The sequence below is a fragment of the Corylus avellana genome, chromosome ca2 (genome assembly GCF_901000735.1).
Source record: "Corylus avellana chromosome ca2, CavTom2PMs-1.0".
Classification (NCBI taxonomy): domain Eukaryota; kingdom Viridiplantae; phylum Streptophyta; class Magnoliopsida; order Fagales; family Betulaceae; genus Corylus; species Corylus avellana.
The window spans coordinates 5,137,251-5,159,875 of NC_081542.1; the positions used below are offsets into that span (position 1 = coordinate 5,137,251).

The 22,625-nt window shown below is 34.0% G+C and overlaps 2 protein-coding genes across 2 annotated transcripts; both read right to left on the reverse strand.

Moving 5' to 3' along the window:
• Positions 1–1,689: 1,689 nt before the first annotated feature.
• On the reverse strand, positions 1,690–3,781 carry LOC132171539 (heavy metal-associated isoprenylated plant protein 36-like). The gene is made up of 3 exons (XM_059582878.1): positions 3,491–3,781; positions 3,319–3,394; positions 1,690–2,853 (listed from the first exon to the last, which is right to left on the reverse strand). Exons 1-3 carry the CDS (start codon positions 3,572–3,574, stop codon positions 1,910–1,912), a joined length of 1,104 nt encoding a protein of 367 aa, XP_059438861.1. The 5' UTR covers positions 3,575–3,781; the 3' UTR covers positions 1,690–1,909.
• A 3,966-nt stretch (positions 3,782–7,747) lies between these two features.
• Positions 7,748–14,144, reverse strand: LOC132171663 (respiratory burst oxidase homolog protein B). The gene is given in 14 exon segments (XM_059583036.1): positions 7,748–8,076; positions 8,233–8,750; positions 8,848–8,921; positions 9,048–9,150; positions 9,382–9,497; positions 9,623–9,718; positions 9,861–10,170; positions 10,172–10,245; positions 10,506–10,937; positions 11,401–11,514; positions 11,632–11,680; positions 12,191–12,350; positions 13,215–13,746; positions 13,948–14,144. Coding segments are annotated over 13 exon segments (2,667 nt in total). The 5' UTR covers positions 13,726–13,746; positions 13,948–14,144; the 3' UTR covers positions 7,748–7,966.
• Between the last annotated feature and the right edge of the window lie 8,481 nt (positions 14,145–22,625).

A 22,625-nucleotide genomic window follows, 5' to 3' on the forward strand; every position in this document is an offset into this window, starting at 1 on the left:
TTTTTTTTTTTTGGCATATTACCAAAGTGACCCTGAATAAACCCACTTTAGAAGTCGGAAAATAACCCTTGGTTAAGAAAAGTAATGAGACATTTTGGTAATGTGATTAGGAAAGGAGTTAGGCCAAGTGTCATCCCACTTTTTTTTTTCTAATATATCTTTGGATACGTAGTTGGAGGTTCAACTGGTGGTGGCTCTGGGTTGGTTAGCTGTTTTGGATGATTTTTTTTTATTTTTTTATTTCTTTTTTCTTTTTTAATATAATATAAAGGTAAAACAACTTTGAACGTTATGTGATTTGGGTAATTATTTGAAAAGAAAAAAAAAAAACCCCAGATTTTTTAACAAACATACCCACTTTAGGTATAGAGTCTAATTCAAGTGGAAGCTAAGAAGCATTTTTGCTTCTATTTGATGAGGATGGTATCTTTCTTTATTTGTTCCTTCCCAACTGAGAGAGAAAATTGAGAGATGTAAAAGAAGGAAGGGGTTGTATGCACCCCAACCTAGTTTCTTTTTAATTGGGGTGAAAGCTTAGCAACTTTTACTCTGATAAACTATTTGTTTTCGAGTAATTCAATGTCATGAGTGTTAATTATTGGTCGTGGTAGATTTGAAGCCTGTTAAAACATGAATATTAAACCAATGAATAAATATGTCAAACTCAAAAGGCATTATTAACCAACAAAGCATTTCACGTTAAAGAAGGAAATGACAGCTTAAAAAAAGAGAACAGAAATTGAGAAGAAACACCACAGTTTTAAAGAGAAAGAGACAATACGTCACACACTCCAAAGCTTGTTTTAATGAGAAACTGTTTTCTCAAAGTAAGAGAAAGTGGGAAATAAAGAAAACCCATAAAAATTGAAGCCATTTTTTTCTTTTTATTTTTTCTTTGTAAAAAGACGTGTTTAAAGCAAGAAACGTTTTTCCCAAAGGGACACAAAAAACCAGGACCGAACACTTTGTTAGGTAATCTTTTCCTGGGTCTTCTTTAACACAAAGCTTTGTATTGTAATACATTTGATGTCCCACTTCCCAGTCAAAACACCCCTTTACACATCAGAAAAAGTTTGAGGGATTAAGAGATTTCAAGGGTCCTACAAACCATTTGCAACTAAGACAGCATTGCAAATCAATGCTTTACTTCGCCATGCCCGGCTAATCATTGTCCCCAACCACTTCTTTGATCAGGTAAACCTCATACCTCATATAAAGTCTCTTACAGAATTCCTACAAACCACTTGCAACTAAGGCAGCATTGCAAATCAATGCTTACTTCGCCGTGCCCGCTAATCATCGTCCCCAACCACTTCTTCGAACAAGTAAACCTCATATAAAGTCTAACAAGTAAATCTCATATAAAATCTCTTACATTAACGGTCCAAATTGCAGTCTTACACTATTTCTTCGAAAAAATAATCGAAGATAAAATCTCTTTACATTAACCGTCTGAATTACGGATCCCGAATTTAGCTTGATTATTACTTTGAATAATTAATTTTTTTTGTTTTTTTTTTTTCTCAATTCTCATCTACTGATATTGGCTACATACCTAAAAACCCATGGACCTACCAAAGCACTTATTGCTCTGTTTTATGTAACTAGCCACCAAGCAAATCTACTTTTGAGACAGATGAGAAAGAGAAAGAGAATGAGAGAGAATGGGGGCCTACGGCTACAAACACCTAAGCAGACAGCAACTTTTAAACCAAACTCAACAGTAAACAGTAGTACTAAATTACCACAAATACCCCACCAAAAACCCACTAGAGCAGTAGAGCAAGCCCCATTTATGTCTTTTCATATCTACATACATCACGTCACGAAAATTATCTCCCCATTGGCTTATACGAGCAGTATAAGCTTTGCCTATACCCAAAATCTCCAATGTGGTCGCTCCATTTGCTCACATGATGGAGCACCCATTTGGATTTTCATCACTGAATAGCTCGAACGAAGAAGCGGATGGGTGCGGGTCGTAATAATATTCCGACGGTGGATGCTCCAGCTCGGGGTCGTGAACCGGGTGCTGCACGTACGTGTGTGAATACGGTGGTGGCGACGAATAGTGTGTGACGTGGCTACTAACGGGGTGTGCTCTGCTGTAGCTCGTTGCATACACTGGCGGTGCATCGTAATGTGGTTGGTATTGTGGTGGGTATTGATGATGGTACACGTGCTGAGGTGTATGGCTGTGATTGCCCGCAGCTGGAATTTCAGTCATTAATGGGCCTTGATGATCGTGCGCGTACCCGTGCCCGTGCCCATGCCCATGATTCGGTGATCCACTGCCAGGTGGCGGTGCATCGCCAGGATGTCCAGCCTCGTCAATAGTGACGGTCGCCTTTTGGCCTTTCTTTTTCTTCTTTTTACCTCCACTGCCACTCCCACCACCACCACCACCACCCCCACCACTTTTCTCATTCCCATTCTCACCGTCGCCAGCACCCTTCTGCTCAGGCACCGGTGACTGACTACCGGCCGCTACGGTTACATTTTGCTTCACCTCAGGCTTCGGCTCCTTCGCTTGTCCACCGGTTTTACCACCTTCACTGACAACATTACAGTGGCTGCCACCTTCACCATTTTTAGCAGAGTCTTGGACTTGAACTTTCGCCGTCTCTTTTTCCTTGTCATCGCCATGGTTGCTTTCTTCAGAGCTTTCTTGTTCGATTTGCTTCTCTTTGTTCTTTCCTTTGCTGCGCTTTTTCTCTTTTGAGTCAGCCTTTTCAGGCCAAAGCTCTGCATGTTTCCCCGTCTTTAACAGTCTCTTAATCAAAGTCTCTGCCTCTACATTCCCTATTACGACGGCTTTTTGTTGCCTCAAATCAACATCTACCTTGTAGACACCTGAGAATCGAAGAGAAAGTTTCCAAATTAGTTAGGGAAACAATTAAATCAACTAGAAATTCCTTTCCTTCCTTTCTTAAAATTACTATTGGACTTGCGATTGGTGTAATTTTGAAAACGGCACAAAAAGAAAAGGAAGAGGTGGGAAACTGGAAACATCGAACTTACAAAAAACAAAAAAAATAAAAGAAAAAAGAAGCAAACATGGAAGAGAAAAACAGAGAAACCAAGGAAAAATACTGATGTTGAGCAAAATAGAAAGAACTCAGATGACAAAAGCTCATAAACCATAAGATTTCAGCTGAAAAAAATACAAATGAACATTAAAAGAGAGATTTAAGGAATAACTTGCAAGAAAGAAAGAACAAAACTAGAGTAAATGAACAAGTTTTTGCTTTCTGGGGAAGCAAATGGAACAAGCCATAAGAAAATGAAACTCTAAAACTATATGGGTTTTGAGGTTACCTTCAATGTCAAGTAGAACCCTTTTGACTTTTCTTTTGCAGCCTTCACAGTGGATGGAGACTTTCAAGACCCATGTCTGAGAAAAGAGGAGAAAAGTTTTAGGCACAAGCAAGAGTTGAAATTTTGTTGAAAAAGAAGAGGGTCTTCAAAGAAACCATTATATAAATTTTACCTTGCCTCTGAGAGGTGCTAAAGTTTCTTCTACTACTTCTTTAGGTGCCTCTTTAGCTTCTGCCTTCGCTTCTGTAGCAGCCATTGGAAGAAGAGGAAAGAAGAAGTTGGTATCTTCAGAGAGAGAGAGAGAGAGAGAGGGGATGCAGTATGAGTGGGAAGGATTACTTAAAAAGAGGGAATAAGAAGCTTTGAGAGAGAGAGTAGGGCATAGGGGTTGGTGCTTGATGGGGTGGCAACAGTACAACTGTTGCCAAAGAGAATTAAAATTATATAAACTCACTAAATAAATGGACACCTATCAACTTATTTAGAGCATTGATGCTTTTTTGCAAGCTGAGATTACAAGCATTTTCATTTATATATATATATACTCCCCTTAAGCAACTTTACTGAGGGACTAAGGAACTCCTTTTCTCTTTTTCAGTTTGGGCTCCAAGGCAAGTAGGATTTGGGGAAGTTTTATTTATCACTGAAAAACTTCACAAAATTCTCTCTAAATTTCTACGTCTACTTTAGTTAGTTTCATATACGGAGGTATCTTTACCAGTAACACATGTATTATCTATAATACAAAATAAAAGCATTTAAATTCAAATACTAAAAAGAATATTTAACCCTAAACAGTAAAAGAAAGCTATCGCTAATGTTCTAGACAATTAGGGTTATGATTTCCTTAAAAAAAAAAAGAAAAAAAAAAGAAGAAGAATAGAGTTATGGGCCTCAATGGCTACTGTGATTCCAGTTGTATGTGTCTATTATATGTATAGCTTTTTATTTATATATTACAATATATTTTTGAGTGGAGAAAGTGCTAAATTAGCACCATTTTCTGATTATTAATATATACTATGAAAATTATTTTTATCAAAAAACATGTATTAAATTAATCAGTACACACTCAAATTGGGTTGAAGAAACTGTCTATAAATAAAAATGATATGTGTCAATTTTTTTAATAACATGTAAAATGCACATAAATTTTTAGTAAAATTTATTTCAACTTTGTTCTTATTATTAAAAAAAAACATGTACATCTTATATGTTTAAATGACACGCCATTTTTATAAATTAAATTTGAGAAAAATTCTCTTACCCAATTTGAAGGAAAATTCTGTCCTATTTATTAATTATATAATTTTGAAGTGCTTCGATTTGTTAATCATTTTATTTCATCGAATACACTTCTCCAAGTATATAGAAGTAGTTTTATCAACTAATTAACATCTAACAATGAATCTCAGATGAACTTTTTGATACATTTTTATATTAATTTTTTTTTATTAATATAAACTTTTAGTATAAATAGTAATTTAAGAGTTCAGAATCAGGTTATGAAGAGGCAGCTTGTTTCTCTCAATCTCTCACTCCTTATGCACTAAGGAAACCAGAGCCTTTGATAAATCTCTTTCAGGCTGGCATAACACTGGGATCAGAAAGTGCTGACTCTCCAAAAGGAATTAATTGAAAAATGTAGAAAAAAAATCAGTGTTCATAACTTTTAATTATAGAAATGATTTAACTCTGAGAGATTGGTGCTTACTGCTGGGGGTGAAGGTGGAAAGCAAATTAATTAGAGGATGAAACTTATTCAGCAACTTTTATTTTTCACAGGTAGATTGTCAGGCCTGGGAAAAGGGCCGTGGTACAATTAGTTTAAAGGTATGGCGAGTTGGGACAGTGGGAGGGGCATTTCCGAAGGTAATAATTAAGTCATGGGCCTGGAAAAGGGCCTGACAAAAAAAAAAAAAAATTCCAATTTACTTTTTCACATAGGTTGTTTATTCTGGTCTCTATAGGCTGGAGGAGGATCTTTTCCCTTAAAAGGGTATTAAGCATAAAATGGAAAACTTTATTATATGAAACTGTTGGTCCAACTTATTGGATCAATGATTTTGATTTGCTTTTCAAAAGTGAATATAATTTGCTTAAAGATGTTTTGAAGTAGCATTTGGTCCTCCCTTTATATATATATATAAAATAACTTGAAAGTTAGATCTATTGTGATCAAGGCCGGCCCTATATATTTTGAAGTCTTAGGTGAAAAGTTTAAGTGGGCCTTTTTTTAAAAAAAAATAATATTTATTTAATTTATTTTAATATTAATTATATTTTTATTTAAAAATCATTTTTCTTGCTTTTTAGAATGCAAAATTACTGATTAAGTTTTTATATTCAAGATTTTCTTACATTATTTTTTCAATTGATAATATAGCTAATCCATTTAATCTCTCTTGTGACATTGTTGATTTTAGGTAAGATTTTATCAATTTTAATTTTGAAAAACTTTTTTATGCATAAGCAACTATAACAGATATTGTCAATAAAATTCAAATCTGAATAAGGCTTGAATAGGGATATAGAGAGAAAAATGAAAATTTATAAAGAGATGAGTTTGTAATTGAATAAAATATTTTAGAAACTTTCCATCGTCTAGCATTTATTTATTTACTTTTCCCATTTGATTTTAAACGTTAGACACAATCTTTGAAACTTGATCCCTTCCTGTTAGTTATATTTGAGGTTTAAGTTTGTCATTTTACAAGGCCAAAAAATAATAATAATAATATCTACCTGTTTAAGATTGTATTTTATTTAAAAATATCTTTATTGTTATTTGATTCCCTTATATATTGATATCAATTTTTTAAGCCTTATTTATTTCAGAATGTCAGAGAATCAAATGATATTAATTTTTTTTGAAATTAAGTAGAGGGCCTTAATTTAAGCATATATGTTGACTGTGTTTAAATTTTTATTTTTTATTTTTTATTTTTATGGAAACGGGAATTAGGTGTTGATTTCTTTTTTTTATGGAAATTGTTTTATTATGTTCATTAATTGGTGGCCTTATTAAATTGTGGCATTTTTTAAATTACTTATTTACCATGATTAGAGGCCTTAATTAAAGAGTATGGAGGGTAATAAGGTTTTTTTTTATGGAAACTTTTTTTAATTGAGGGCGTTATTAAATTGGGGGTCCAAGGCAATCGCCTAACTCGCCTAATGGTTGAGACGGCCCTGACTGTGATCTGCCCCTCTTCCCGGTGCACATGCCCGACATTCTTCTTCTCTAGCCAGTTCTGCTCCTCCCTGTCATCCTCTGCCTCCATACATATGGTCCACGGGTCACCACCTCTCCGGCGACTTCTCCCACTGTGGTTCTCCACATTTTTAAAATTTTTTTTTTTGTGTGCGTCTATGTTCATCTCTAAATCCGGTTGCAAACCCTTTTGAGGTGTTCTCCAAACATTGTGCTAGTGCTTCCCACTTGCGGCTGCTTCGATCCGACCACCTTAAGTGTCCTCCTTCTTGTTGTGAAGGTGCATGAAGGGTTGAATGACTTTTTGAAGTTTGTACTCTTTCTTGCTTTTCTTGGTTGTGATGTCTTTGGTATGCCATCTCAAACCTCCTTAATTGACCGCCACCTTTTTAGCTTTTGTGTCAAGAATTTATAAGATCGCGTTATTCATTTGGCACATTCATTTTCAATTTATGTTTACTCTCTGATATGATTGTATTGGACTTATTATTGGATTGCCTGGCCAAAATAATTAATTCATATTGTATAATTTATTTATATGCTTATTCTGATTTATTTATATGTTTATAAACATAATTGTCAAATTATTAGTATTGTATCTCAAACTTGAATTCGTACATTGATTATTATTTGTAAGTTTTGTTTTGTTAAAAAATAACCACTTCTTAATATTGTGTAATTCCTCAATTTTTCATTTAATATTGTGCAAAACAATTTAATGTAGTTAAATTATTCAAATGAATTGTTTATTAAAACACCAAAAAAATTTGAATAAAACCGCCACCACCTGAGACATACCGGCCCATACGTAGCCTCACCACCTCCAGCCACCCTCTTTGCGGCTGGGTTCATCGGATTCCGGCCAAAGCTTTTGCTCAACAAAATTTCAGCCACACCCGGAGGAGGAATTTCAAAGAAAACTATCCAATTGCTCCCAATCTGTTCAATCTGACTGTTTGTTGGGCTTGGGCTTTGTTCCTATTTTATGTTTATGAAAATAATAAAACAATTTTTCACCCATTTTACAACGTGTTTTAAGTGCCTTTCTTTTTTATTATTGCTCAATAGGTGATATGAAAAGTTACTAAAAACACACAATGTCAGTAGGTATGAAATGAATGTACAATCTAAGCGTGAAGAGAAGCGTATTTCCTTTGAAAAATACTTGAGGATTTAATGGTAATCAGGTAATGATGGTATTTTTGAAGGCTAGAGTACTCTCAGTTGAGCATTGATTTATTCATATATAAAATAAAAGCCTTTTAACAACTCCAGCTATTTGCAAGGCTACAACATTTTGCCCTAGCAAATAAGCAATTCTTTGGAAGTGAATTAATTAATTATATGTAAATTACAACGTAAAATTATACACGTATTTAAAATAAGGGTACATAATCTATATATAATACACTTTGGTAAAAAAGAACAAAAAAATCAGAAGTTTTCCTTGTGGAAATCAAACTTGGTGGTGGTTTTCCTGGAGAAGTCATGAGCTAAACTTCTTAGCTCTCCAACCAATCCATGTGCTCCACAGTAAAACACCCCTACCACAAATAACAAAACATAATCAGCTCAAATCAAAATTTAATACTAAAAAGATAATGACAGAAGAGCAAAGCTACTCTTCACACTTGAAACACGTCACGATAATAGTTGGTGTGAAATGAGTATAGTAGTCAAACAAAAGCGAAGATAATTACCAACTCGTTCGTCAGGGTGCTTAAGGGCAACGTGCTTGTAAACGTTACGCCAATTAGGTCTAGCAAAATGTGTTCTAACCCGGGTGCCGGAGACAATATCGACACCATTTTTGGCATGTTGTAGCGTTTGAAGCATGGTGATTAAAGCCGACCGTGCATCTCCTTCTTCATAAACACTGGTGCAATAGTTGTGAAGCTCAATCACCTTGTCTCCATCTTTTTCTGCTACCTCATTCATCACACCACTAAACCATTCAAATGAGCCTTGCTCCCTCGTCACCCAATAAAAGTATGCTCGTTTTGTAGCAAAATGTTTTCTCTTATGATCATTTCTTGCACCACTCTCCACCATCCCTTCTTCCACTTCCTTTTGTTGCTTCATATTATTAAGCACATCTTTAACAATACTGATCAAAGGGGTCGCGCCGATGCCGAGGCCAACGAGGAGGAGCACGTCGTACTTTTTGTAGTCTTGTGCCGGCGCTCCATACGGGCCGTCGATTAAGAGTCTCGGGATCCTGCTAATATGTTCCATAATTCAGTTTTAGTAAACAATAATTAAGAGTTTAGTGACATTTAAAATGATCGACCAAGAAACGAAATATCAAAAATCACCTTGGTTTGTTATTGCCTTGTCCCATGTCGGCTCTTAGAAGGCCACTATGGTCGCTAGAAGGAGGCTGACATACCTATGATTACATTACATGCCAAATTAATTCAATATGTTTCAATGTTAAAAGAGAAGAATGTTTAGGCTCATGAAAGAAAAAACTCCTGTGATCAATGATTGAGGAAATTTACAGATCAAAATTTACCTTGGAGAAAATAGCTTTTAGCCGTGATGTCCAGTCGCCCATGGTGCGTATATGGACGCTCAGATAATCGTCCCCTGGAGCCGAAGTAATCGAAAAGGGATGCCTGAAGTGCACGATACACTAGCTATCTTTAAGAGAAGCAAAAACAATACTAACAGGAGAATTGCTATTTAGTAAACTAATATACTATTTGTGATTCTATTATGATAATATGCTAGTAAAAATCAATCATTGATTTCTTTTTAACAAGTTTCCGTTGATTCAAATATTGATTTTCATTGGTACATTATGACGGTCGTCAACTAACATTAATAGTAGCAGTGATTGAAATTACCATTGAAGGGGAGAGACAGCTGAGCAGTTCACAAAAATATACTGCCCACTAGTGTATTTAAAACCTTGAGGTTTAGACATATGCAGGGACAACACATTTCCAGGGTACACTGCAACCTGAAAAATCAAGATAATTAAAATTAATAAACATTTTTTAATTTCCCTATTATTGCACGAAGATTAATTAATTTGTAGCTCAGTAGGATATATAACATAATTTTGCCAGTAAAAAAAACACTAACCTTTAATATCCGCACAATTTTATAGCCAGACCTAAATGCTCGAAGTAACCGTTCAGATGCATATAGTAAAACAGGCACCGCCAGATACATCCATGTCTGCGGCAAAATCGTAGCACAAAGAAAGTTAAGAAAATGTTTCGGGTCGTTTCGAAACATCGGTATAAGGCTATATATATGTCAACCATAACTCGACTCGTTTAAGGTTTTGTGTCGGGTTTTGAAAATTGAAAATGCTTACCGTTTTCTTGTACCATTTCTTGGAGAGGTAGAGGTAGTATCCATGGACTATAAAGAGGACGTAGACGATGACGAATAAGTGGTGGGAGTACCAGAAGGCGTTGAACCCAGTGAGCTTCTTGAGAGTTTTTGGGAGGTTTAGCCGGTTCCGACGGAACCAAGGTTGGGCTAATGTGTATGATATAGCCATGAGCACCACCATGACCACACCGGTCCAACCTTCGGTTCCTTTCACGAACCACCAGTAGTTGTCGGGTCGGGTATTGCCAAAATATTGCTTCATTGACTCATATTTACTCCGTGCAATGTAACAGCCTGGGGAAGTCGCATGTCAAATGTGCACCGGCGTGTAGCCCGATCCCAATTGCAATTCCTACAGCAATTACCTAAATAATTTGTTTGAAAAAACAAAAAAGGCAATGCAATAAGCTCCTGTTTAAATATTAATTAAATTACTCAAAAAATAATAATTAAAATAGACAACTAATGATTTAGGGTTTGTTTGGGTATGCATTTTGTGGTGTTTAAAAATGTGTTTAATACTAAAAAAAATCCGTTTGAAGAAAAAACTACATGTTTGGTTAAAAAAAAAAATTAAAAGCGCTTTTAAACGCAATTTCAAACGTGTTATATAAGTATTTGGTACCTTATGGAAGTTGATATTATCATCAAAGGGTACGGCCACGCCTAACTTGGTCTTGCTTCTAAGCCAAGTAATGGTGTTTCTGCAGACTGGGAGAAGAATTAGGGCCATGTTGAACTTAAGGGTCTCGGCTGCGCCCTTGGCAGTAGTGACACAATAGCCCATCACGTCAAACACAGCCCTGTGCCTATACTGAATGAATTTCCATGTGAAAAGGCCAGCGCAGATTGAAAGCCACAGAGCCATCACCCAAATCCGCTTCCAATTGTCTTCCACGAAGTAGGCCAGCCCCCGGCACCACCGCTTTACGGGGTTGCGCTCCTTTGTTGGGACTAGCTTTTGGCTCAGCAACTTGCTCAGAGCACGGCTGTCGCTTGCTGAGTTCGTTGTGTGGCTTATAGGTGCTTGCAGGAGTAGCATTTCCAAGTTGTATAGCTGCAAAGATACGTTTAACTTTGTTGTTAGTTTTGGAGAATTTGCTACCAAATCGTAACTTTTGATCCGAATCCAAGCAATTTTCTATTGTTCGAATTGTTAGTAATTCGGAGAAAAAATGTGAATGCCCGCTTATGCTAACAAGTATATGGACTGTTCAAGACCTGTTCGAAAGATGGATTTTATAAGAGACTTTCATATTTGTTGTCTAAATTACTAGCAATTCGATCCAACAACGAAATAGTTGCAAATCTCTATCCTGTAACTTGGGCCACTTAGAATAAACTCGGGCCGTTTACTTGAAATTTGAGTAGGCCAAGAACCTAGTTGAAATTACGGTGGAAAATATAGATTTTGCTTGACATAGTTTTAACATATTAAAAGCATTTTTTAAACTCTTTAACACAATTTCAATCAGACTGTTTTCCAACTAACCAAAAAAAGAAAAAAGAAAGATAGAAACCTCAATGTATCCGAGGTTGTTTGGATCCAGCTCTTCCATGATCATTGCAGCATACTCATGGGCGCGTTCTTGGATTTTTGACAACTTATTTGCACAAGCACTTGAGGTAATAATCTGAAAAAAAAAAAATTAAGTAAATCAACATAAAATCACCTAATAAATTTTCTATATCAAATAATTGATTGCCGTAAAAGTCTATTTATCAGTTCAATTTTAAATATAATTTTTCACCTCTTCCACCTCTTCTTCAGTAATTCTACCATCCGCGTTTTTATCCACCCTGCATTGAGTGCGTGTTAGACAAAAGATTAAGCTGAAAAAAAATGAAATTTCTCCTCAAAATTGTATAATTAATTATTAAAAAAAAATCAAATTAATCCTGTAGAATCCACCAAGCCCCTAATTCAAACTTAAATGATTATTCTCACATGTTGTTGTCTGATTGCCACCTTATCCATTTTGGCACCAACCGTGTCAATTATTGAAAAAATATGTCGTGGAAATTCATATTATAAAAACTATGATTAAAATATATATAAGAGAAACATCATCATATAGGACGTTGGCATGGGAACAATTATTAAGCCCTATTTTCAGACGGTGGGTCGTCAAAAGAATATTCTCATATTAGGTTGCACATTATGCATGTGCATGAATGGCTGAATTATTGAGAAAATATATAATAATTTGAATTTGTACACATTATCAATAATAATGGTCTACCAAGTGATCATCTAGCCATTGAAATATTTGGGCACGTAACAGAAGTTGCATGGGAAAAAAAGCTTACATGTCAAAGAACGTTTGTAGCCTCGCGTCAAAGCTTTGATCAGTAATTTGTTCCCAAAATTCGCCCAACTCGGCCTTGGTTATGGAAGATGATGTTATTCCTCTCCGACGAGCCAAAGCATCAAATAGTTCTCCGGCGAACTCACTGGACTCGTTCATCCCTATTAACAATTACACCGGTACCCATCAACTTTAGAGTTACTACTATTAAATTTATGCCCACATAAGAAAGTGTCAATTTATTTGCGTACGGCGCACATTTTATTTTTTTGGGTATAATATGTTTAAGAAATAGGAAAATATTTGGAATACTACATTTTTTTTTAGTACAATCCCATTTCAGAAGCCATAATCTGTCACAATCAAATTTAATTATTCAGTAAAACTTATAAATTAATATGGCAATTCATGTGACACTTACCATGCTAGCCACAACAATCTCCTTACAAACAAACTTTATAGTCCACATGTCACTACTACATAAGTCATAATCCATCACAATCAAATTTAATTATTTGGTGGCTGACGTGATCATTATAATGTGAGCTTACAAATAGACGTGACAATATCATATCATGGGCGAAACCATCCAAAGCCTTAGGAATTTAGTCATGTACCCCCTAAAATTATATTTTTATTAAATTGACTCCTCAAAATCAATTTTTACCCCCCCAAATTTTTTATTTTTACTGTCTCCCGTCTTTTAAAATTTAATTATTTAGTGACTAACGTCCATTTGTAAAAAACAATTTAGCAGCGCTCCAAAAAGTTTTCTCCTTGCTACAAAAGTATATGTTTATTTCCCTATTTAGAGAATTGAAAAGTTTTTTATTTTATTTTTATGCATTGAAACACGCATGCTCCGTTCAGTTTCAAAAGTAATATGTGTCTACTGTTCTGGATTTTCCCACTAGCAAGGACATGTAAAGAAAATTACGTATTTATGACGTATAAAAACAAACAGAAATAAGAGAAAAACAAAGAAAATTAAGAATCAAAAGTAGTTTAACCAAATTGTTGCGTACCTATACATTGGCTAAATCGAGATTTGGGGAGCATCCCATTGACGGCGATTTCATCAAAGCGAGCTTCAACCTCCGACCAACCTTCACTTCCGACATTCTCGGACATAAACTTCAAGCCTTGAATGGCGCGAGCAGCCCCAGATTTGGACCTGTCAACTTTGTTAAACCTTTTTGAAGATGTCATGCGCTTCAGCTCCTGCGACACTTGCCGGAGCTTAAACGACAGCTGGGAACCAAGCGAAGATGGCCTTTTCTCCAGCTGGCTTGCCAAATACGCAGTCTCCGAGTCCCCTCCCCTGATGTTCTGCACCGAAACGGTGTCGTCGCGTACGTCTAGAGTGATCTCCACCAAGCATTCTTCGTCTTTGAATCTCGCACTTCTCTTGCTGCTATTTCTCTTGTTGGAAACTAATGGGCCGCTTAGAGGGCCGCTGTAGCCAGCTCGTGAACTTCCCGCGCTTTCTGACTGGTCGGAAAATGAATTCCGTTGGTTTGCTTGAATCGGATCCATTGCTGCTGCTCTGGATTTGGCCTGAGAAGAAAATTGTTTTAAAAAAAAAGCTTTGTAAGATGAATAAAATAAAATACTATACTAGATTACAAGGGATTGTACTGAAGATGGGGTGTGATGCAAACTGCCAAACTGGGAAAGAATTTGTAAGTACAGAGGGCTAGAAAGAAGTTGAATAACTTTTTCCCAGAAATTTGGATTTGCATAAGGGTTGAGGCTTACCCGTGATCAATGTCTGGAAGTATGTGATTGTTTGGTAAGAAAGAAAGATTGAGAAAGCAGAGTGAAAAACAGAGGAGGGTAGGGAAAGAGATATATATTGGTGAGATATATGGGACGACAATGACAGGTCAAAGAGAGTGAAACCAGTGGGCGCATCTGGATTGTGTGAGTATTGGTTGAGGTGGAGTGGTTGGGGTTTTCCAGACTGTTTCAAGCTTTCAAACCATATATAACAAATAACAACAACAACCCAGATTCAAAATTCAAAGGTGTCTGAGTGAGATCATAGAAAAGTAAAATTTTGTGCCAGGGTCAACCATTTGCATGTTTCTGGCTTCTAGGAAATGAAGGAATTAAGGGGTTGTTTGTTTTGGCATCAAACATTTTTTTTTTTTTTTGGTACTTTCAGGACGAAAATGACCTGCCAAGAAAGAAGAAAGAAGAGAGTATATGAGAATACATGGTCTTTGAGAATGAGATTGACATCTAATGCAATTGTTTGTACAAATTGTAAGTGTGAGGATTCTTGTGAGGCCCACTTGCCTGGATAAGTGTTCGGGCAGCTAATGATTGATTCAAGCAAATAGGTTTCTTAAGAGCATGTTCGAGATTGAGTTGAGAAATAAAATTTTTAAAGTGAAAAAATGTTTTTTCAAAAGTGTGTTTTGGCCTTTTTGGAGTGAGAAGTTCAAAAAAAAAAAAAAAAATCTTACTTTTGAAATTTTTTACCTAACATGTTAGTTTTTTTGGTTGATTCAACTTTTTAGATACTAAAACTACTTTTTAAGCTTTCTACTATTTTCGTCCAAGTAACTTCTTTTTTTGTCCAAGTTTCTTCTCTTTTTGTCTAACTCACTTCCTTTTTTTTTTGTGTGAGTTTCGGGAATATCCCTATTCATAAGTCCATGATTCACATCTATGAATTGAAAGGTCAGAATGATCAACTCTGTAATCAGTTGTTAGAGTCAATAGGTCTTCAAACTATTCATTTGAAAAAAATTGAAGCCTTTCTTGTAATCTCGAACAAACTCTTAATCCTCTCACAATAACATGCTTAAAGATGTACGAGAGCTCTGAAAATGGTTTACACATATGAGAAATGTAAGCCATTTTCTGCATCATGAATATTATATTTCTTGATGAATTGAAAACATTTCGAGTTGATCAATATTTTAGACCATACCAATCAAATACAAAAAACAAAAAATATTTACACCAAAACTATTTTAGAAAAATATTTACGCTAAAACAAACATGACATTATGTTATCCTTTTAATTTAAAAAACTAGAATGGGGAGGATTAGGAAGGCTGAAAGAAAGAAAACGTGTTGAAACTTATCACACATTTTCCACGAAAACTACAGTGGAAGCATAAGAATGATGCTAATTATAGAGCAAATCATGGTGGAATTATTATAGCCATCATGATGGTGATATTTTAAATAAATTAATTTATATATAGCCATCAACTGGCATTATTGACTTGTAGGCTGCCAGATTGATCTATTTGTCGGATAGGTCTTGATTTCATGGTCTCTGCCTATATAGCATGGCATCTCAATGCGATTGTAGCATGAAAACAAAATCTCATCTTAATTTGATTGTATATATTATAACTATATATTAAAAAAATGGACACTTGGGTCTGAAAAGTCTTTCAAAAAGATGTTGGTTATGTATTTTTAGATGCCCAAAGGATATACATGCAATCAATTTCCATGAAAATGTGTCAATGTCGCATCAAAACTAATGTGTTCAATTAGGGAAAATATTATAAAATAACCATGTGTTTAAATTGATTTGACTTTAATAAATTTCATTTTTTTCAATTTTTTTTTAAATTTAATTTAACAACCTCGTGTTACTCAATTTTTGTAAATTAAGGCCTTTCACATTGATGATGGAAAACAGATAAAAATAATAAAATGATAATTGTACACCTAAATATTAAAAAAATAAAATAAAATAAAACCAAAAGGGCAAAAAAAAGAAGAAAAAAAAAAAGCTATGTCCATATCGACCCAGAGCATATTTGAGATTGTGTTTGAAAAATAAAACTTTTCAGTCAAAAATTTTTTTTAAGCTTTTGTCAAAAGTGTGTTTTGGCCATTTTTTTAAGTTTTTTAAACCCTTAAAAGCGCTTTTAATTTTTTTTACAAAATGAATATTTTTTCTTTAAACGAACTTTTTAAGTGTTAAATGTACTTTAAACCCCTCAAATATACACCCAAACAAGCCCTCTCAACAGCTGCAGGACTAATCAATCCCCATAGCCATCCATGGCCATGGATGAACTTGATTTTGATACCCATGACCATGAAGATTGGAGCTCCATGTGCATGGTTCTTTTCCATGCCATGAAGTTTCAACCTCCATGGCCATAGAGCTCGACAAGAATAACGGCCTGGAGTTGTGGGTTTTTTTTTTTTTTAAGTATTATTATATAAAATATTGAGGATGTAATTTTAAATGTTTTCCAATTACATTTAGGTTGGGTTTGCCAAAGGACTTGAAAAAGGGAGTAGATTAGAACCGTAGCAAATTTGATTTATACGAGAAAAAAGTAAGAATGTTTTGTATGAAAAAAATAAAAAAAATAAAAATTGTTTTGTAGTAATTTTTTTTATTTGAATAGTAATAAAAAATGATTGATGTAATGTAAAAAATAAGAATATTGAGATTAATTTTAAGATAAATAATATGATTTTTTTTTTCAAATCCTTTGACAAAAACACCCTTGGGATCGAAGGTATGTTAAAAAAGTAAAATGATTGCTATTCTAAAGTGATCATTGGATATTTTGATTTGACTTAGAGAAAGCATGGTTTATCCTAGGAATGATGACTTCATGGTTCATACGTTACCGATTACTTCTAATGAAAGAACCCAAAATTTAAATTAATATTAATTTCACTTTTTAATTCCTCCACTAAATGACCCCACAACAACAATGACAACATTTATTATCGTATCAACAATAATAATGAAAAAACCCGTGAACTTGGAGGGTGGATGCTTTTCCACCCCTACGGTTGGTGGCTAATTAACGACATTTTTGTTGCATTTTTTTAAACTTTAATGGTATTTAAGTAAAATTATTTTCTAAAGTCAAATTACTTTTGTCATTTCACATTAAAACTTAAAATGTGTGTTCGTGTTTGTTTTTTCGTCTGGGTTAACGCCATCAACTAACATAAGGAATCCGAAAGGTAAATGGGAATGAGATGTTTGTTTAATGGGTGTGTTTGGATGTGAATTGATGTGGGAAAAAGTAATAATATTTTGCATAAAAAAAGTGAAAAAAGTTGTATAGAACAGTAAACAAATTTTGTTTTGTAGTAATTTTTTTTATTTAAATAGTAGTAAAAAATAAATTATTATATAAAAAGGGGAATAAGTGATGTGAATAGTGAAAAAATAACAAATGGGTTGCCAAACACACCCTTTTGTAAGCTCCTAGGCTCTTAGCATTTCCCCCGGATAAAAAGAATCTCAAGTGGTTGACAATTTGACATTCCCACTCCTTATCAATTATCAAAGAATTAGTATCCCTAATTAGCATAGTCCATGATATTGAATAATGAGAGTAAAAGAAAACAATTCTCTAGTGGCCTCATGGTTATCACAATGAAAGCAGACTTTTACTGTTATGTTAATAATTAATGAAGTACATGACAGCAAATTAGTGCTTGTTTCAATCGTTTTACTGCATAATAATCAACCACCAAAGATTAATGTCAACAAAGAGGTTTGAGAGCCAGCCAAATTAAGGTTTTGTGACTATGACTCACATTCAACCACAATCGGCGGTTGTCTATGATATCATCAAGTGCATTTGGCATGATGATTTTATTACTCTTATCAAAGCCGGCTCAATGGGTAGGCGACTGAGGCCGTTGCCTAGAGCCCCCAAATATTAAGGGCCCCCCCCCCAAAAAAATAGTAAATTTGTTTTTAATTAGGCCCCAGGAAAAAAATAAAAAAGATATAAAACCTCTAATAATAGCAAATAAGTAATAAGGCCCAATTTAATAAGGACCAACATATAGAACGAGAAGTCAAGAACCTTCATGCTAATGCTCCCAACTCTTCTTCTCCTTCAAAACCAGAAATCTCCAACTCCAAGAACTCTCTCATCTTTGCCTCTCTAAGTCAGGTTTCATTATTGTATTTTTATAATTTATTTTATTATAGTCATAATATTTTTTTTTTTAAATTGTGTTTGTTGTTAATATTTTTAACTAAGCATAGTAGAAAATATGCATATGGATATGAAAAACTTAAAAAAAATAAAAAGAAAAGTAGAGAAATTGATTGAACTCAAAGATGAGCTTTAAATATATTTGTCATTAGCAATAAACAAAATATGGAGGGTAATTTAGGTGAAAAACTCATAAATGAACAAGAAATTCATGAAAAAGAATTAGAAGATAATGAAAATACTATTGATGTATCTAATTCTCTTGTTACAAATATTTATGACCCTGGCCAATGAAAAAATATTGATGCAAAATTAAGAGATTTATTAGTAGAAAATGGTCCAATAAGATACAATAATATAGATTTTCCTAAAGATGAGAAGTCTAGGCATTTTTCTAGTACATATTATATACCAAAGTTATCAAATGGGAAGCAACATAATAGAAGATGGCTAGTCTATTCAAAAGATTTAGATAGAGTATTCTGTTTTTGTTGTAAGTTATTTAATTCAAAACCTAATATAACGCAATTAGATAATGAAGGAACTTAAAAATCTTAGTGCTAAATTTAAAAGTCATGAAACAACCAATGAGCATATCATTAACATGAATGATTGGGTTGATTTAGAAATGAGATTATTAAAAAATAAAACAATTGATCAAAATGTCCAAGAACAAATTAACAAAGAGAAAGATCATTGGAAAAGAGTATTGTTTAGAATTATTGTTGTAGTAAAGAAGCTTGGTAAGAATAATTTGGCATTTAGATGACAAAATGAAAAGATTTACTAAGAAAATAATGGAAATTTTTTAAGTCTAATTGAAAGGATTGCATAATTTGACCCAGTAATGCAAGAGCATATTTGACTTTATTTTATTTTTTTGTTACTTTTTTTTTTTAAAAAAAAAAATTTACTTAAAAAAAAAATTAGGCCCAATTCCAAAGTTTCACCTGAGGCCCCAAAATACATTGAGCCGGCCCTGACTCTTATGTTAATAATTAATGAAGTATAAAACAGCAAATTAGTGCTTGTTTCAACCCTATTGATAATCATTTTACTGCATAATAATCAACCACCAAAGACTAATGTCAACAAAGATAGTTTGAGAGCCAGCCAAATTGAGGTTTTGTGACTGTGACTCACATTCAACCACAATCGGTGGTGGTCTATGATATCATCAAGTGCATTTGGCATGGTGACTTTATAGACTAAAAATGCAATTTTAAATCAAATTGTAGAAGATTAATTATTTGGGATAGTGTTTTTAAAGGCCAAACTGTGCTTTTGCCAAACGCTTAACTGCATTTTAAAAAATTACGTTTTTGAATTGCACAATTTAAAACTTTTATTTTTAAATCGCACTTTTTAAAATTGAAAACCCAAATAAATTCTAAGCAGCAAGTGGCACTGAAAATATATCTTTGTTAATTTTCATGTGCTTAATTGCAATTCTTCAATAAAATAATTCTTTGATTTGTGAACCAATTAAGTTGTTAAGGTTTGGTCAAATATGAGTCTTATTTGTTATTTTCAGGAATTTTTTTATTTTTTTCTGCACATGCAAGAAGGAACTCTTTGGCTGAGAGCCTTCATAATTATTTTGCTATATTTTATTTAGTCAGAATGTTCGGCAAGCCAAATGTCTGAGAAACTCAACTAAATTATTGTCTTTAGAAAATGAATTTGTTTTGGTAATCTTTAAAGAGCCTTTGCTGGATATCTTACATCATGAAGGAATCAAAGTCGATGTCTATAGACTATAATGGTAGTCAATTAGTTTAGTTGATAATATCTCTTATTTATTTTATATAAGAGATGAGATCGAATCTCATCTACCAAAGTACCACGTTCTTTACTTTTACCATACCTAAAAAGATAATTAAAGGAGGGTGGGGAACTCAACTCATAGGCTATCATGGTGGTCAATTGACAAAAGACAGCGTTACACGTACATATTCACAAGTGTTTACCAGAGTGTTTATTTTTTGACTTGGTAATGTGTGTAGCACATTTCTCTTGACAAAAACACCCGGGATTCATTTAAAGACGTGTATTTTTCTAAATTCTTGTTAAGGGTACTATATTTTTGTTACTTAAAAATCTTTATAAAGTGATATGGCAGTCCCATGTGATATTTACTGTTAAATCACCATTTAATCAAATATTTAATACTCTCTCTCACAAGTGAGTTCAAAATCTCTTTAATAAATGAGGCACAACACAAAATATTTAACTGGAATAGAAGATAAACTCTGAACCTCCCGCTCTACTATCATATTAAATCATCATTTATTCTAAAAGCTTAAGTTGATAGAAAATATAAAATTTAATCATTGAATTAATACTTTAACTCTTACTATAACAACCACCAAACAATTAAATTTACATGACAAATTTTATTGCTTTATTTTTTCTTTATTAACATATTGTCACATAAATTTGTAAGAAAAAGTTGTAGTACTTCAATTTTTTTTTTTTTTTCTTTGATTAGGACTTTATATTTGTTAATAAAAAAATTAATTGCTTTGACTGGAAAATACTTGTTTTGAATAACATCTTATTAGAAAGGTGACATCATTCACATCCATCTTTTTTACGTACGCTTGCTTTTTATTAAATAAAAACATCAGTTGATGCATGACTGACTTGTGCATTCATCCAGAAAGATTTATGGCCTACAGTTTAGACTGTTATCTTAGAAAGAAGAAGATGTAGACAATAATACCCATTAATAATTGCAAGCTGCCAGGAAAAGTAGTGGAAGATAAAGTCTCGATATATGATGTTGAAAATCCCACCTGGTTTCTAAAAATCAGCCAAGCTGCCTCTTGGTTTCACTAAAAACCAGTCAAAGTTTGATGGCACTCTCTCTAGAAAAAAATCTCTTCTCGAAGACCGATGATATGTGTTATAACCTTTGTGTCTCACATTAGTTTAGTTTGACCTTAATTATGTTTATATAAGTTTGTAGGCATCTTCTCTTTGCAAATCGAATTTTAAGGGTGAGTTTTACATAATGTTTGTATCATTAATTGGTATCAGAGCCAAACACCTTGTCAATGTCGATAGAGTGAGTCGCCAAAGACGTTAGCTGTGAAAGCGTGGTGATATGTTACGATTCAAATAGACACTCTTGTTCCTTTTTAATTGTGAGTTTTACCCAAAAATGTTGTTAGGTATTTTAACTGCATGTGTGTGTTTCATTTATCTTCGAGATGTTTGAATGCAGTGGGAAGATGTCAAAGAAGGCGAAAGCGTGTTTGCATTATCTCAAAGTTCGTTGGCTAAATACGATGGAAAGGACAGGCTGTCGTGGAAAAACAAAAATGGCTTATTCATGGTTGTCAAATGAGGGTCATAGGTTGTCTCACACTTTACCTGCTCTTGGCCAACCCGCAAACAATTCTAATTTGGACGGTCTCCCATTGATAATAACGTTGATGTTGATCTTGATGTTAATGTTGTGGACATATACAAAAACGTGTTACAAAAAGTACGTAGGATGATATATTCTCCAAATTAAACTTTTTCCAATGGGTAAAAACAAGACATGTTTGAGGCCCAGGGAGATGCATATTCTCCAAATATGTAAATACTTGTAGCAGTGGCGGAGCCATTTGAGGCTTTAGGAGTGCCAAGCTTTTAATTTTTTTTTTAATTTTTTTATTTTGCTGTTTTCCTATGTACCCAAGTCCCAAAAAATAAAGAAAAAAAAAATTATTCTCTCCTACTTACGCAAGTTATTACTTGGTACTCTAAAAAAACTTTTTGCGACATTCTCAATATAAATTATCTGACTCCGCCACTAACTTGTAGGTTCTTGGTACTAAGCATTTTGATGTCATAGTTAATGACATTATTGTTTGATGCAAAGTGTGTTCGAAGATTTATTAGAAGTGTCGGTGTCGGCCAGAAATAGTTTGTTAGTAAAAGTTTTTTTTTTTTTTTTCAATGATGAAAAGAAGTATGTAAAATGTGTACCAAGAGTGGTTCTTTTTTTTTTTTTTTAAGCAGGGCAAGGTTGCTTTCTCTAATTTGTGCTGAGCATTAGCATTCCTTGGACTCTAGCTAGGTGTTGCCCACTAATAGGTGTGGCATTTGGTTTTCGTCCACAAGTGAGGTACATGCTTTTGTGAGGTCACTGAGGTGTCATTCACCGGTGAAATACAGTCCTGACATGATAGTGACGTTGAATTTGTTATCTTCTTCAATCGTTATCAGACATTTGTGTAATGCTACATGTCTATCTGCAAGTTAGCGGTGCTACCTAATTCTTTGTTTGTTAGGAATATTTGGACAATTTAATAAAGTGGTAGAACAATTATCTCCTGCGATGCGTTCTCCTTTGTTGTTTGAACCACTGGCTAGCTGATTTGCTAGGCCCATTGGAATTCATGGTTTGGGCCCAATGGGTCTCCTCACCTCTAGGCTAGTTTGGTGAATACTCAGTCTATCAATAATCTTTATACCTTAAGC